This window comes from Pelophylax lessonae (genome assembly GCF_965119305.1).
Source record: "Pelophylax lessonae genome assembly, chromosome: 9".
Taxonomy (NCBI): Eukaryota; Metazoa; Chordata; class Amphibia; order Anura; family Ranidae; genus Pelophylax; species Pelophylax lessonae.
This window is the reverse complement of record NC_138776.1, coordinates 217,493,006-217,511,600: the sequence shown is the minus strand read 5'-3', so window position 1 is coordinate 217,511,600 and position 18,595 is coordinate 217,493,006. Positions and strand designations below refer to the sequence as shown.

The 18,595-nt window shown below is 39.9% G+C and overlaps 1 protein-coding gene across 1 annotated transcript in view; it reads left to right on the top strand.

The window, feature by feature from the left end:
- The window catches only part of TMEM72 (transmembrane protein 72), a 121,226-nt gene extending 113,432 nt beyond the window's left edge, over positions 1-7,794 (top strand). The window contains exon 5 of the mRNA XM_082268430.1: positions 7,153-7,794. Within this exon, the coding sequence (XP_082124556.1) occupies positions 7,153-7,619 (467 nt within the window). The 3' untranslated portion in view covers positions 7,620-7,794. The remainder of the gene's footprint in view (positions 1-7,152) is intronic.
- The last annotated feature ends 10,801 nt before the right edge of the window (positions 7,795-18,595 follow it).

Sequence of the window (18,595 nt, the reverse complement as noted above, 5' to 3'; positions counted from 1 at the left end):
AACAGTTTGGGTCAAGGAAAAGTTCAGCCCGAAAATGGCCTGTTCGCTCGTTCAGCGAACTGGTGAATTTGAAGGGTGTTCGGTGCGTGTTCGTTCTGTGCGCCGCACAGTGCATTTTAAGCCCTGACTGGGCCCTCAATTAGGGAACAGTGTATAGCTGGTTGTTAAGGAGCGGGGCCGGAAGCCGACCGCGGTGTCCTTAACTTATGAGTCATCAGCTGTCAATGGGCTTCCCCGCTGACAGCTAAATAAAAAACAAAATCATTGCTGGCAATAAAAAAGTGAAAAAATAATGGCACGGGGGTCCCCCAAATCCATACCAAGCCATTAAGACTTACCCCCCTCCTGAACCATACCAGGCTGCATGCCCTTAACATGGGGGGTGGGTGCTTGTTGATGAGGGCAAGGGCCTGGGCTGTGGCTGTGGGGGTCTGCAAGCAGGGGGCTTATTGGAATCTTGAAGGCCCTTTTAACAAGGGAGCCCCCCAGATCCTGCCCTCCCCTATGTGAATGATTATGGGGTACATAGTGCCCCTACCCAAAAAAGTGTCAAAAAGTAATAGAAACACATAGACAGTTTTTGACAATTCCTTTATTAAAAAATAAAAAACAAATTCCCCCCGTCATGAAAAAAAAACAATCCGCTATCAACTAATGCAAACCGCCGAATGCCTGGCTTGCCAACTGACAGTTCTTTTATAGGTAAGGGGTGAAGTCACCAGGTGAGGTCACCAGGTGGCCCCACCCTTACCTATATAATAACTGTCAAAGCAAGCCAGACATTTGGTGGTTTGCCTTAGTTGACGGGTCGGCAGTAGCAACGGTGTCGTGATTGACGATGGATCTACATGGGGGGGGACACTGTTTAATTTGTTTTTTTAATAAAGGAATTGTCAAAAACTGCCTCCTGTTTTTATTTATTTTTACACTTTTTTGGTGAATATGTAGGGGTATTATGTACCCCATACTCATTCACATGAGGGGGCTGAGATATGGGGACCCCCTTGTTAATGGGGGCTTCCAGATTCCAATAAGCTCCCTGCCCCCAGACCCCCACAACCACTGGCCAGGGTTGTGGGAATAAAGCCCTTGTCCCCATCAACATAGAGACAAGGTGCTTTGGGGTGAGGGGGCAGAGCTCACCCCCCCCCTTTCCTGACCTGCCGAGCTGCATGTTCGGATATGGATTTTGGGGGGAGGGGGGCCACGCCATTTTTTTTTTAAATTTTGGCATGGGGTTCCCCCTAAAATCCATACGATACATGAAGAGCCTGGTATTGATTGGGGGGGGACCCCCACGCCATGTTTTTAAACATTTTTCTATTGCCAGCAATCGTATTGTATTGCCGGCAAATTAAACGTCATTTCATAATATTTTTTTTTTTCATTAGAAATGTCAGTTTTGCTGCAGTAGGTTCTATCTACTTTACAGGCAGACTAAGGGGAACCCCCAGGCACTATATCTAAAAGAATTTTTATTTTATTTTTTTTTATTTAAGCATCATTAAAATCACTGCTGCTGTAACAATTCTCTTTTTTTTTTTTTAATTTGCATTGATGTCTCCCAGGGCAGTACCTGGACCCCCATGCCAAAGGGAGGAGGGGGGGGAAGGGAACACACATGAAGTGAGGGTAGGTAGGTATTAAGTAGGGAAGGACCATAGAGGGACAGAGGGGGGGGGGGGAGGGAAGGACACTTGGAGCAAGAGTCCGGGTTACTCAGAAGTCAACTGACTATAGGCAGGACAGTCCCAAAGTGTGTGACACCAGTCTATTATATGTAGGAGCAAGTCTTGATTAGAAGAAGACCCCCCAGGAAGGAGCAGTAGGTCACATTACCCCTGTAGAGCAAGTCCACTCAGGCATCTCCAGGAGAGGATGCTCACTGTAAAGCTTGGTGGGAGGATCTTGATCTGGGGCCAATCTGACCATGTCTATGAACTGGTTGCCAAGATTGAGGACGAGTGGGCACAGGGATATTCCGGAGAGGAGTGCCAGTCTGGTATGTCACATTTGTTTTCGGACCTGGCACAATATTCTAGTGTACTTTTTCACTGAATTGGGTCACCCATTATTGATTATTTATTCATTGATTCAATCACTCAGAATATACACAGCACAGCATTGTTGCACTTGGCACTTTATAAGTGTTTTATTACTCAGTCACGAGTCACTTGGTTATCTTATTTCAACAGCAATTAGGGAGACACACACCATATCTGTAATAGTTTTTATTATATGTTTTGCACTTTGACACTTTTTGGAAAGTGTATGGAATATTAAGAGTACATTGGCAGCGCCACACACCTTCTCTTATTTTCTAGAAGGCAGATGAAGTTGGGCAAAAAAAATGAGGCAGGTCATCCTTATCCCGTAGAGTGATCTGTTTGCCATTCTTAAAGAAGGAAAGGCTAAACGGAAAGCCCCAATGGTAAGTGAGATCCGCAGCACAGAGGGTATTAAGAAATGGTTTTATTGCCTTGCATTAGTGTGTGACAGGATATATCCAGTTAGAAGGATAGCTTGGCGATATCGAAGTCCACATGAGGAACATTACATGTAGGGAACATAATGTGCTCCCTTAGTGAATATTTGTTTAACTTACAAATAATGTCCCTAGGCTTGTCAGGGTCAGTTGATGGTTTTCGCAGGGCCCTATGGGCACGATCGATCTCAATATGAGCAGGGGTGTCCCGTTCCAAAATTTGTTTAAAGATGCCTTGTAAAGTGGGGACAATGTCCCTTGAGGAGGTAGCCACTTCTGTTTTATAGTCTTCCAGCTGGTCAAGTAATGAATCAATCTGTTTATCCTGTGCCATGCAGCGATCTTTTAAATCCTGTAGAGTAGGGACCATCTCATCCACCCTGGTTTCTAGGGGTTCCACTCTACCCCCAAGTTAAGTTTTTTCGGCTTGCAGGTTTTCAATGTCCTGTCTCAAGGTCTTCTCCACCTAAGTGGCGAATCTTTCTAAATCTTCCTTGGTGGGGAGAGACCAAATACATAAAATATATAAATAATTTAGGTACCATAGTTTTTTATAATTTCAAAGTCATGCATAATGTAAAAAAAAAAAAATTTCATTGCATCGACCACAAATTTATTCTCTAGGGTCTTTTTCAGAAAACATACTTTGTGGTGTTAAAAGTAAATTCTAGTAAAAATTTATATTTTAGCAAGTGTGAAAAAAAATGAAAAAGTTGCCCCAGTAGGCAAATGGCTAAAGTAGCGTGGCCTAACAAGTCAACAGCTTTCTGATCGGGAGCTGCCAAAACCAAGTGATCGGCTGTGTTCGATTGCTTGGTTCTCAGTGAAGAGGGGTCGGAGGACAGATACAGTATCCACCTAGGTAAGTATAAATAGGGGAAAAAATCAAACCCATACTTCTCTTTTAATTAATTTTATATTAATTAATATTATATTACAAATGTATTTTGGGATAGTATTAATCAATCATATTGGGTTGCTGCTGCTGTGTGTAAGGCATGCAATTTTGCAAAAGTTAGGTAAATGAATAGACATGCAATTTATGTAATGCCACACTATGGTGTCACTAACACTGTCCCCGAGAGTCATAATGCTCAGTAACTCCATGTCCATTCCTTTAAAGGAATGTTTTTTACGGAATGCAATATAAAGGAATTGCATATTTTTTATGTTACTCTTTGAGCTGCGGTAAAATGGTCTCTCCACATTGAACAATAATTTCATTGTTTGTCAATACAACGTTTTAACTTAGAAAAAAGCTATTACTGAAAATGATTGTTTAGCTCCCATTGTTTTCATTTGCATTCTGATTCCATATTCAAGATGCAAAGATAGGTTTTAACATTATCAACATTAACATAGAGTCATACTCTACCTCTCTCATATAACCTGTATCTGCTTTTGCAAAAACCGGTTCACTTGCTGTTGTCCCTCTATGGGGGTCTGGATGTCTTCAGGCCAGTCTGTTGGGAAGTTAAGTTATTCACCTCTTGTAGTAGCAGAAAAGTCTGTTCCTGGTTAGCTTTTGCAATTAAAAGCTGTTTTAGCAGCTGTCCGCATCCTCCTCCAAGTTGTAAGAGGGACAGGTTCAACTGGTATTGGCATTTTACATACCATGCACCAGATAGGGACACACAGAAACAATCCAACCATGTTTTTCTCAACTTTTTTAATAAAGGCTGCAAACCAATACAGTTTCAATGCAGGCAGCTTTGCACAGTCCATTACATAAAACAAAACATCTGCAAGTCTGAGCCACTAACTAAACCTATATCAGTTCCAGGCTAACAGGGTGCCCCCTAATGGGTTCCTCAATCAATCAGGCAAATATTCTACCTTTGTAGTGTTCAGCAATCAGCCGTTTCACCCAGCAGGAGGCTCTCAACAGAGAGAATGAGGTATCAGTCAGCTCACAAAATAAAATGTCTCTGCACAGCAGACACAAAGGTCTGATTACAGGTAAAATTTGGACTTAGGATAGAGAATTTTATCCCATCCAAAGTTCTATAACTATTATGATTTGAGAAAATAAGTTTCTTCCATTTCTTCAATTTCAGTCACAAACTCCGGAGTTTCTCACCATGTAAAGGTGAGAAAGCAAGGTCAAACAAATACGCAGTTCACAATTCTGCCAACCAGTGCCTCAAAATATATATAAAGTCTGTAAATGTATGTTTTTTTCTATGTGTCTCAGTATTCTTTACTTATTCAGTGTTTTTTTTGTTTTGTTTTATTTGAGGGATTAGAACTTGGATGGAGATTCAGAATTATGGGATGCCCACTTGATTTCAGAAAAATTCCAGGGACACCTTTTTCTTATATACCATCTATATACACTCCTCTGCTTCCTGCAGCACTCACTTGCTTGCAGTACTCCCAGCTGTATCACTCTAAAAAATATTTGTAGCAATGGCTCAATACAGGCAGAGACTTGCAGCCCCTATACTTGTAGAACGTTGGACTGACACAGCTAACACATTTCTAGCACTTCCTCCCATGGTCACTGAGCCCAGCACCACCTCTGTAGGCACTGCCAACCTGCCTTGCTGCAGCTGGCCCTCCTGGCTAACTTCTCCACAGTCCCCACAGGCCCCAGGCCTGAGGTCTCCCCCCCAGACTTGGGGGGCCCCCCTTGAGGGCCACCGACAGCCTCCTTTAGCACTTCATCTCCATCTTCCACCCCACTGCAACTGCTGGCATGAGTCATGGCTATTTATGAAGTGACCTGCCCCCTGTCAGCCCATTTGCTGGGGATTGGCTGGGACCCTAATAAATATTCCAAATAGCCCTTCCTAGCCTCCAAACACTACATCTGGAAGCTTCTCCAAGATTCCAGAAAACAGGGGGAGAGCTGCCTGAATGAGTCATCCAGCCTCCCTGAGTCACTCAACCCTGACCCAGTTTTAACCCAGGCATGACTCTCAGCCAAACAAATTTACCTACACTAACAGCTAACTATATACAGTACACTAGCTATAAGATGCTACATCTGTTATAATGTTGTGCTTTGTTTACTCAATGCAGCAGTTTCAGATATCAGTTGCACGATTTGCTGGGATTATACTCGAGGCAACCATTATGGTCTGAAACTAATCGAAAACAAGCTTCTAATTTGCATCAATATTGTAAATTAATATAATTTGAGTTGTAGATAAATGTGTCCTTTATGTTTGAGCACATTACAGGTTTAATATATTTTTATTCCCAAAATAGCCATGTGTGTAGTTCTTTACAGACAAAGAGTTCTGGATTAAACACAATTGGTGCAAATTCTGTACAATTTTGTACTAGAGACAGATGTGTAGAACAATTTAAAAGGCTAACCCACCTTTGCAAAAACACTGCCTATGGTGCCAGTAGACAAAAACAAACTGTGCTGCTATCAACAACAATTAATATGTACCTGCAATTGCTGTAGGCCATTTACCTCTCAAGAAGCCTGCCCAATAACTCCTATGGCTGACATTTCACCATCCTGCCCTGTTGCTAGGACATTGCTATGATAATTAAGCCATTGATGCTCGACACCATCATTACAAGAGCCTGTTGTTTCTAGGATTTAAACATCAAGCATGAGCGATACACTCATTGGCCACATTACTGAGCTCTTAGAGACTTTTAGATACATACACTTGCTTAAAAAAGTTACTACAGCCTTCTTACATCTGGCTTCCTGTAAGTTGCTGCATTTTGTTTTATATATCCTCAATTAAGCAGTCTGCACTTATGGCGCTTTCCACTGCATGGAACCGAACGGTTCGGCTCGCTTTTGTGCTTTTCCACTGCTGGTACCGCATGGTATGGTGTAGGAACGGTTCGGTACGGTACGGTACGGCGGCGCTTTTCCACTGCATGGAACCGAACGGTACGGCTCTCGAAAACAGTACCTACTCGATTGTGGTTCCAAGAGGTACCATACCCGGTACCATATCCCACAATCCTTTGCATGCAGTCACTACTAGCCACTGATTGGTCAGAGAATCCCACCCACCCCGTTGTTATCCCAACCACTTAACTTTAGTACTTTTTTAGTGGAAAAGCAAACCATACCATACCGTACCTAACCATTCCAACACCGTACCATGCGGTACCAGGAGTGGAAAAGCAAACCGGGCCAAGCAGGGCCAAGCAGGGCCGAGTAGAGCCGAGCCGGTACTTGCAGTGGAAAAGTGCCATTAGAGCGCTTTTCTGTTTTTCTTATATCTGTTGCAGAGTTTTTCTTTCACTTCTGAGAAAAGCTGCTTGGTGCAGCTGGACATTTTATCCATGTATGTTTTTCTAGAACATGCTCTTATGATCATAGAGGGCTAAGTATCATTGGCTGGAGAGTCAGCTGAAGTGTCATGGCATTGTCCTAGCATAGGGCAGGATGGGTGATCATGGAGGTTTTTCAGGCAGGCTACTGGAAGGGGTGAAAAAGGCCTATCACTATAGCAGATGCATTATTCAATTTTGTTCATGAATGCAAAGTTTGTTTTTATGTACTGGTGAGGCTTAACTGTGTAAGCAGTTATTCTGCAAAGGTGAACTAACCTTTAAAACTGGTAAAAACACATGACTACTAGTAGTCTATGCAGATCTAACCTAGAAAATGTTAGTACAATATAGAAAACCAATAACTTATCAAGGCTAAAACATTAACTAAAAATAATTATATCTAATCACAGGAACCATGTTAATTGTCACCGGTCTTGCCTATCTTTTCTTGAGTAAACGAAAGAAGACTAAGAGCAAAGAAGGCGTTTTGCAACCTGAATATTACACAGACCCCTCTACAACAGCCATTGCTATGACAAGAGCTGGAGACACAGAACAAACTTACACATTCAATGGCTCCCTGCGGGAGAAGAGAGAGTCTCTACTAACCCATATGAGGAGCATACTCAAAGTAAAGAAGGATCGTCAACTATCTAAGACAACGGACCAAGGTCGCGTAGATACTTCTATAGACTCTTCTGCTAAAAAGAAACAAGTTCACTTTGAGGAAAAAGTTATCAAAATTATCCCCCTGGAAGAAGGCATTCTTGAAGAACAGGACAGTGAGCACGAGGTGACAGTTTCTGACACTATTCCAATCATACCAGTTGAGCCCAAACAGGTTCCCACCTTACCCATGACTTCTGGCATTTTTTAACAATTTTGGGTATAAAATGGTAACACTCTGTCAATTATATTTTCCTGAGAACTGCAAAGCTAATCCAAACTCGTACAGACTGCTTTTGCCAGAAAAATATTTTGGGTAAGATACCAAGTACATCCTTTACCATAGAAGTACTTGCTCTTTATTTTAAGCTACATGATGATTATATCATGGATCCCATCGTAGTTTATGCTATAGAGTGAAGCAAAGGTGTTTATTATGATATCGAAGATAAACTTTTATTTGCTTCTTTATACTTGTAACACACTGTAGATGTTGAACACTGTGATTAATTTTATTACCTAATGTGGGTAAATGCATTTTAACATAATTGTACCAACCAGCAATTGGATGATAGAAATTAGTTTATGGTAAACATAACATTTTCTGTTCTCAGTGGGGGAAAAGCTAACATGCAGCCTAAGCAACTGGTACCCTGCAAAATGTTCAGTCCCTTTGTCTTTACAGGAAACAAAAAGACAGAGCACACACCGCCCTAGTGTAACACCGTTTATTGAGAAATGATGAAGTCATAAAAACAGCTACTCACAAGCAAAACAGATGTCATGCATGGAAATATATCCCCCGGTATGGTGTAGACAGAGCGCTTCCCTCCTCGCATCGGCGGCTTGGCTGTTTGTCCTGCACTGTCGGATCGTAACATCCAGCTAAGCCTACCGCCTCACAGTGACTAAGTGTAGTGCGCCTGCGCATGGTCCAGCCGTCGCCGCACACACTCTGCAAGAGCCAGATACAATGGCCGCTCAGAGGAACTGGCGATGCGGCTGCACAGAGGAGAGATCCCCGATGCGAGGAGGGAAGCGCTCTGTCTACACCATACTGGGGGACATATTTCCGTGCATGACATCTGTTTTGCTTGTGAGTAGCTGTTTTTATGACTTCATCATTTCTCAATAACGGTGTTACACTAGGGCGGTGTGTGCTCTGTCTTTTTGTTTCCTGTATAATTTCTCTGCCTCACATCCCATGGAGGGTTAGGAGAGCTGCCACGCTTTATCTTGTTTGTTTCACCATTGGCCACTATATAAGGTTTCCCCAGCTTGAGAACTGATTTCCAGGATATGCGCACGGACTGGTAATGTTTTTTCTTGTGGTGTCCCTATGTCTTGAATTGCTGCTTCTTCCAAACTTGATTTCAGTAGTCATGGCTGCTGCAAACTTAGGTATGCAAATGAAGCATCCTTAGATACTTTGTTAAAGCTAGCTCCACTATACAGCTCATGTCTGTAGCAAGTGTGCCAGAACATATGAAAAGTCAGTAAACTTTTCACATTTGCGCTGGAGTCCTTCTAACATAAATCTTCTCCACTTCCCATCAAGGTTCCCCCTCCACCCATATACACTCACACACATTTTTTCAGGTATACACTACGTCACCACGTCACACCACTACAAAAAGTTCCTACTGCATTTTGAAACTCTAAAGCTTTCTTACCTGATTCAAAAATGACCAGCTCTAACAAGCTAAGTGTCAGGATTGTCAACAGGAGAAGAAAAAATAAAGAACATAATGTTTCACCAAAACATCTGCAATTTTCCTAAAATTACCATGGGGTAATGCAATGTGACAATTTTAGATACATACACTTGCTTAAAAAAGTTTGTCCTTTTGCACATACTATTCTAATTAGCACAACAGTGTGGATTAAATTTGAATAGATTAAAAATAGTTACTATATTGTAGATTTGAAAGCATTATTTGAAAGCCACTGATGATTTCTTCAGCTATAATTCACGTGCGGCATATCAAGATGTAGACCTCTGATTCTTGGATACAGAGCCTGTGGCCCATTTCATTGTCTACCCAGTTATACAAACATGGCCTACCTATATACCGTATGCTGTTTCATATAGTTAGGCATCACATCTACTGAAACCTTAATCTTGGTGTGCCAGTTAATTTAAGTTTCCAGTTCTGTTGTAATAATATCAAAGCTTCTCTTCTACACTAAACTAAGAGTTCTGTGTTGCCTTGTATGAGCACAGGATCAGTTTTTGTTATTTTGGCCTCAGTGATGTATTGGATCCATACTGGGAAAGATTTCTTTATCCATTTTCTTTATAATATAAAAAGCAGGGTTCAGAAAGCTTAACATTAAACTGCCTGCATGAATAACAGCTGTTTGGAAATCGTTATATACAGCTAAAAGAAACCCATTCAGACAATTATTCTATTGTTAAGTTTCCTTAGAGATTTTTTATGAAAATTGTCACCACACCTAAATAGCTAAGATCAGCATTTAGTTATCAACCAACACCTGCAATATTTGTTGGTGTATGGACGGTTCATTTCATGTTGACTAATGATGATGACAACCGAGACCAGAAACTGTAATCACTTCTGCATTGTAGGCCAAGATTTCAAATGCGAGAAAAACACAAACCTCTATACTTATGTGAACTTAAATATCTGTAGAGATTGTGTATATTCATATATATATATATATATATATATATATATATATATATATATATATATAAATATATACAGTACACACAAATATATACATTCACACTATACTGTCAAAAGTATTGGGACGCCTGCCTTTAGAAGCACATGAGCTTTAAAGGCATCCCAGTCTTAGTCCATAGGGTTCAATATTGAGTTGGCCCACCCTTTGCAGCTATAGCAGCTTCAACTCTTCTGGGAAGACTGTCCACAAGGTTTAGGAGTATGTCTATGGGAATGTTTGACCAGAAGTGCATTTGTGAGGTCAGGTGCTAATGTTGGATGAGAAGGCCTGGCTCACAGTCTGCTCTCTAAATCATTTTAAAGGTGTTCTGAAGGCCTGGCTCACAGTCTGCTCTCTAAATCATCTCAAAGGTGTTCTATCGGGTTGAGGTGCAGGCCAGTCAAGTTCCTCCACCCCAAACAGACTCATCCAAGTCTTAATGGACCTTGCGGACAGCATTCCCCGAAGAGCTGAAGCTGCTATAGCTGCAAAGGGTGGGCCAACACAATATTGAATCATACAGACCATAACTGGGAATCTGGGATGCCATTAAAGTTCATGTGTGTGTAAAGGCAGGCGTCCCAATACTTTTTACAATATCGTGTGTGTGTGTGTGTATATATATGTGTGTCTGTATATATACAGTATCTCACAAAAGTGAGTACACCCCTCACATTTTTGTAAATATTTATTAAATCTTTTCATGTGACAACCCTGAAGAAATGACACTTTGCTACAATGTAAAGTAGTGAGTGTACAGCTTGTATAACAGTGTAAATTTGCTGTCCCCTCAAAATAACTCAACACACAGACATTAATGTCTAAACCACTGGCAACAAAAGTGAGTACACCCCTAAAATGAAATGTCCAAATTGGGCCCAAAGTGTCAATATTTTGTGTGGCCACCATTATTTTCCAGCACTGCTTTAACCCTCTTGGGCATGGAGTTCATCAGAGCTTCACAGGTTGCCACTGGAGTCCTCTTCCACTCCTCCATGATGACATCACAAATCTGGTGGATGTTAGAGACCTTGTGCTCCTCAACCTTCCGTTTGAGGATGCCCCACAGATGCTCAATAGGGTTTAGGTTGTGAGACATGCTTGGCCAGTCCATCACCTTTACCCTCAGCCTCTTTCTCAAGGCAGTGGTAGTTTTGGAGGTGTGTTTGGAGTCGTTATGTTGGAATACTGCCCTGCGGCCCAGTCTCCAAAGGGAGGGGATCATGCTCTGCTTCAGTATGTCACAGTAAATGTTGGCATTCATGGTTCCCTTAATGAACTGTAGTCTCCTAGTGCTGGCAGCACTCATGCAGCCCCAGACCATGACACTCGCACCACCATACTTATCTTTGTACTCCTCACCTAGTTGCTGCTACACACGCTTGACACCATCTGAACCAAAGAGGTTTATCTTCCAGCAATCCATGTCCTTAGTCTGCTTGTCTTCAGCAAACTGTCTGTGGGCTTTCTTGTGCATAATCTTAAGAAGAGGCTTCCTTCTGGGATGACAGCCATGCAGACCAATTTGATGCAGTGTGCGGTGTATGGTCTGAGCACTGACAGGCTGACCCCCCACCCCTTCAACCTCTGCAGCAATGCTGGCAGCACTCATACATCTATTTCCCAAAGACAACCTCTGGATTAGACGCTGAGCACGAACACTCAACTTCTTTGGTCGACGATGGCGAGGCCTGTTCTGAGTGGAACCTGTCCTGTTAAACTGCTATATGGTCTTGGCCACTGTGCTAAAGCTCAGCTTCAGGGTCTTGGCAAACTTCGTATAGCCTAGGCCATCTTTATGTAGAGCAACAATTATTTTTTTTTAGATCCTCAAAGAGTTCTTTGCAATGCGGTGCCATGTTTAATTTCCAGTGACCAGTATGAGAAAGTGAGAGGGATAACACCAAATTTAACACACCTGCTCCCCATTCACACCTGAGACCTTGTAACACTAATGAGTCACATGACAGGGAAAGTGGCTAATTAGGCCCAATTTGAACATTTTCACTTAGGGTGTACTCACTTTTGTTGCCAGCGGTTTAGACATTATTGGCTGTGTGTTGAATTATTATGAGGGGACAGCAAATTTACACTGTTATACAAGCTGTACACTCACTACTTTACATTGTAGTAAAGTGTCATTTCTTCAGTGTTGTCACATGAAAAGATATAATAAAATATTTACAAAAATGTGAGGGGTGTACTCACTTTTGTGAGATACTGTGTGTATATATATATATATATATATATATATATATATATATATAAATGTGTGTGTGTGTGTATGTATGTATGTATGTAGCTACAGTGTATATATATATATATATATATATATATATATATATATATATATATATATATATATATATATATATATATGTGTGTGAGATACTGTATATATATATATTTATATATATATATATATATATATATATACACACACACACATACACATGTTATATACACATTAGCACATTCACAATGAACTTAAACCCAAATAATTAAGTCTGACCACCAAAGGAGGATGATATGCATTCCATCATGTCAGTGTTTGCTTCATAAATGGAAACAGGCTACAAAAATCTGGCAAGGAATTAGAAGAAATAAGGCAGACCTAGATTATAGATTGTGTGCAACCAATTATCTAGAATGATGCTATTTACCCCATTATACATGTCTGGCACTCTGCCGGACCACTGAAAACTAGCAAGTGAGCCATAAAATTGAATTACAATATATGTTGGTATTCCTAAATGCAAGTTGTAAAATAAATTACTTGAATGTAAAATGCATCATAATACATGCATTTTTGTCTTTTTTCGTTCTAAATATTAATTGTAATTAAAATCTGATCCTTATTTTACATAAGATTGTTGTTATTCTGTACGACTGTGTGCTGACAGAAAGAGAAAACAGAAATCAACAGCCCTTCAATGTGTGCCACTGAATTAAACTCATTTATAACCCACATTTTCCTAAATCCCATGATGGAAAAAGGTCAAAGGGTTATCTTTGAGACTGCATGAATACTCTGACAGAGTGGAAGTCTAAACAGAAAGGTTCCTGCCCTGCCAGAAGTGCCATGCTTCTAATGCAATGTGATGATAACTGCAGTAGCAGGGATAACCTTGTCTGCCCATCCATTACACATACTGAACATATTGGTTTATTCCATTTTATATTTGATAGTCTAATATGAATAAAAGTTTACCCAAATGATCTCTCTAAACAAGGAACTTCTCAAGATGTCTTTCAAGCTAGCTTGCTGCATAAACATTTTTCAATGGTAATTCAATAGGTCATTTTCCAACTAGTTCCAAATGCTGTTTTCCCCAAGGACTGCTGGTGGCGTCTACATTTATAGACATAAGGTGGTCATTTTCGGCACATATAGGAGGAGTTGTTCGTTGCTGTAATGTGCCATCATCCCATTGGTCTATTACCAGATATCTTAAACAGAAATGTGGGGGACTTTCAATATCAACAAGTATACATACGCATTAGAAATAGATAATATCATCCAAGTTATGTCACACATTTCCATAAAATACAATAAAAAGTTTGTATGTGGATTGTTTGAATGACCCAACGTGTTTAATAAACTCTTCCTCAGGGTATAGAGTGAAGGGTACCTTCAATACAGTATATAATGTGCAAAATAAAGGGTGCACTGATAAACTTCGTAAAGCCGCTACCAAGAAAATGTGCTTAAGTGTATGTGAAAAATAATTGGTGCGCTAAACTTAAAATTTATCCTAAATCAATAAACATATACCACTTGCCACAATGGTGCAAATTGTGATTAAAACATATATGTGAAAAAAATCCAAAGATTAAAGTCCATCCATATGTAATTAACAACGTGCAAAAATAATTTGTTAAAATTCTGTGACTTTGGTGATGATGTACAATGATGTGACTCAATTTAATAAATGTGACATCCACGTGAGACAATCCCCACCACCAACAGGTTAATCTTCTTACCAGATAAGTCTATACATATAGCGTGAGTATTCACATGAAACAATGCCAACTTATATTCCCATGCACCTTCACCCGACGTGTGAGCACACTAAAAGCCGCTTACCAGATGTCAGATGAATAAAGCATTGGGAATAGAGCTCTCCTCACTCCAGAATATAGCCTATAGCTGATTAACGATCATAAGATTCATGGATGGATGGTGTTCTATCTCCTTTTTACTCCGCAGTTGGCATATGTAAAAAGATTCAAATGGACCAACAATAGTGCATTACCCCCAGTTTATTAGATAAAAGTAGGCAGTTACGCTTACATGTATCCACAAGTTCGCGGGCATGTATTAAATTGAGCCTTTAGAGATCCTGCGTCCGGCTGCAGCACGGACGAGCGGGATGACGCGAGTGACGGCGCGACACACCTCCTCTCTGACGCGTTTCCTCTGACGAGACTTCCACTGAGATAGGAGGGACGTGCGCGCCGTCACACTCGTCTATAAATACCTCCTAAATTGGATGAATACTTCCGGTGTCCGCAGAGAACTACAGGAAGTGTCTGAACCGATATAAAAACTGGTGGGATTTATTTAAAACAGTTTAAACCTTTATTAATTAATAACCATAAATAATGTTAAAAACCAATATATAGATTACCATCTCATATTCATAAAATTGGTGTATTATGTGTTCTTAGAGGTGGGGACACCGGAAATAACATTCCTTTATATTTCCCTATAGAGACATTCTATGAATCTCACATCGGTATGTTAAAAACCTTAACCAATACAATAATTTTCATAAATATTCTTGTCTAAAAACACATGAACTATACATAAAACTTAACATACATTAAAATGATTAAAATTACAAGTAATAAAAATTATTTTAGAAATCTATCAAATTAGCATGTACTGTAATTCTAAAACCGTTTGGATAAAATCATTAATCTTGAAATTAAGGAGTGGAAATATTTTAGCTGTTGTTTATGTGGGCATTTATGTCCCATTCCACATTTAACCCCAGAGGTCGATAACCCCAGATACATGTAAGTGTAACTGCCTACTTTTATCTAATAAACTGGGGGTAATGCACTATTGTTGGTCCATTTGAATCTTTTTACATATGCCAACTGCGGAGTAAAAAGGAGATAGAACACCATCCATCCATGAATCTTATGATCGTTAATCAGCTATAGGCTATATTCTGGAGTGAGGAGAGCTCTATTCCCAATGCTTTATTCATCTGACATCTGGTAAGCGGCTTTTAGTGTGCTCACACGCTGGGTGAAGGTGCATGGGAATATAAGTTGGCATTGTTTCATGTGAATACTCACGCTATATATATAGACTTATCTGGTAAGAAGATTAACCTGTTGGTGGTGGGGATTGTCTCACGTGGATGTCACATTTATTGAATTGAGTCACATCATTGTACATCATCACCAAAGTCACAGAATTTTAACAAATTATTTTTGCACGTTATTAATTACATATGGATGGACTTTTATCTTTGGATTTTTTTTCACATATATGTTTTAATCACAATTTGCACCATTGTGGCAAGTGGTATATGTTTATTGATCTAGGACAAATTTTAAGTTTAGCGCACCAATTATTTTTCACAATACTGTATATAAACCTACAATATTGCATCCAAATATAACATAACAAGATCCATATAGTATGAACAAATGTGGGAATATCACAGATTGGTGCCATTATACAATTACACTTACATAGAGGGTACACAGTTTGTACATAGCCAGCCATATTAAAACAAAGCTTCACCTGCAATCAGTCCCTCTGACAGATGGCGCCCAGCCCATAGACTACAAAGAATACCCAGAGGGTCTCCCCACTGTAAACTATAGATAACAAAAGACAATAAACTAGGTATCACCTATCATTCATATATAATGGCCATTAGGATCTTCACCTGTATCCACCACATATGACATCTAGAGAAAAACAGGGTAAAGTACCTGTGTGTATATGCATGTTATAACAGCAGCCCAAAAGGAAGATATATATATATATATATAATGCCCATGCGGTCCAATTCAACTGAACTGTGAACTGTAAGCAATATATATATATATATATATATATATATATATATATATATATATATATGTATAATCACACAGTGTTCCCCCCCCCCCCCCAAAAAAAAGGCTGCTGAATTTCCCACCTATATTATTGATAAGAAGAACTGGTAAAAATATTCAAATATACCTATATAGAGCCCACCAAGTACAGTCTCAGACAATGCAGTAGCAGCTCCAGATGTTGGAAAGCACAAGTATGTGTCTGAACATGTCTCCATATACTGTACTTCTCCAAAAAGGGACAGAGGCCCATAATCAGGTGACACTCATCAGCCAATAAACTGCTTTAAAAGAACATGTCACCCAGGGCTTCAAAGCTTGCCCCAACAGGAAAGGAAAGCCCTCTTTGTGGATTCATCATCGCTCCCAGGTGACAGAGACGTTACATCCATCTCAACAGAAGTACAGTATATACACAAATAGTTACATAGTTGGTAAGGTTGAATAAAGACACTGGTTCAACCACATAAATATATCTAATCAGTTATTCACTAATAAAAGTTTATTTTTATTGGTTGAACTATATAGACTTGTGTCTTTTTTCAACTAGACAAACTATGTCTATCATAAAAATTCTGTATACGTCTCTTTTATATAATCTTAAGATTTTCTGTTTTTTTTTTTTTTTATATTAAATAAACACACACTAAAACTCCTTTGTCTTTTTTTTTCATTGCATTCCTCAAAACTGGACCCCATGCTCTAAATGTGGCCTTATAAGTGTTTTATATGAAAGTAATAGTAAATCATAAGATTTTTTTTAGTATAATGTGAGAATCTGCAGAAGTGTCAGATATTTTACATAGAAGGAGAAACAGCTGTTGAACACAAGGTAAGCAAACATTTCTATTTTATTTAACAAAGAAAATTACAATTTAAAAAACTGCTGTTATTTCCAAACTGGCCTTTCGTCCACACTTCAAATTTCAGTTTACCTTGTAAACAACAGTACATTTAGAGTCTATGGTGTATAGCAAGATGGCAGGATCTCTTCTGTTGACAAACACCAGAAACTAACTAAAGTGATTAATCAACTTTGCCAAGAAAGGAATTACTTAGCTTAATCATTCAGAGTAAGGAGCAAATGATTTGTTTTCATCAACACGCTGTGTTTGATGTGAGGACCCTGGGGACAGAAAGAAGGTTGTTATGATGGTTTCTATCATTAGGTGATTTATTTTAGTTTTAAGAAAAATGATGTGTCAATTACATTGCTGCTGCCACCTACGATAATGTGATTCTTCTACACAGTCTTTTTTACAGGTCACTTGAGGTGTGTGGCATGGATTCAGGGTGGTATTTAACATAAGAAATCTGTCTTATAGTTAGGACAGATTCAGGCATTGTATTCACCAATTACATTTTTACTTTTTTAAATCATGCTTGAGGTGATTGTAGCCGTATTAGTGCATCAGTACTGCTTGGACATTGATGAAGGGGACATACCCCGAAAGCTTGTCCTAAAAAATTGTATGTTAGTGCAAATAAAAAAAAGTATCACGGATAGTACTCAATTTATCTACTTTTTTAAACAGACACAAAAAACAGCACTCAGTGGGTTACATAACTTCCCAAAGTTACTTTTATCAATTTAATTGGTGAAAATAATTCCTACAGAGAAAACACACATTACCAGTCCCTGCGCAGATCCTGGAGATTGATTCTCAAGCTGGGGAATCTTGTAATATGGCCTGTGGTGAAACACATGAATGAAGCGTGGCAGCTCTCCTAACCCTCCATGGGATATGAGGCAAAGCAGCTGTACAAAAAATAAAGGAACAGAGCGCACACCGCCCTAGTGTAACACCATTTATTTGAAGTTAATAGAGGCCATAAAAACAGGTACTCACAAACAGATAGAAAGTCATGCATGGAAATAAATATCCCCCGATGATGTTTACAGGGCTCTCTCCTCCTAGCCTCGGCGGCTCAGCTGTTCGTCCTGCACTAGTCAGTGAGTATCGTACGGCTAAGCCAACCGCCTCGGATTACTCAAGGAGACTCGATGTGGTGAGCCTGCGCACGGTCCAGCCGCCGCCGCACACCCTCCAAGAGCCGGATGCTATAGCCGCTCAGAGAAACTGACAATGCAGTTAAGCAGAGGGAGACTCCACGATCGGGACCCAGAGCATGACTTGCATGGGGTTGCTAAGGACAACGTTTCGGAGGCGTAGCCTCCTTCTTCAGATCTCAACACCCCAGAGATCCTTTGCCCTCATTTATATAACAATATAGCGGCTCCTCCCCTCACTATTTCTTAAAGGGACATGACAATAGAGAGCCTGTAATCAGGGGCAATAATATCCAAACATTCATATATATAGGAGATACAACCTTCCATGTCAAGGGGAGGATCCCCCTATAAGGTCATCCTCTTCGTTAGAGACTAATAAGGTAGGTCCCCAGGGAGGG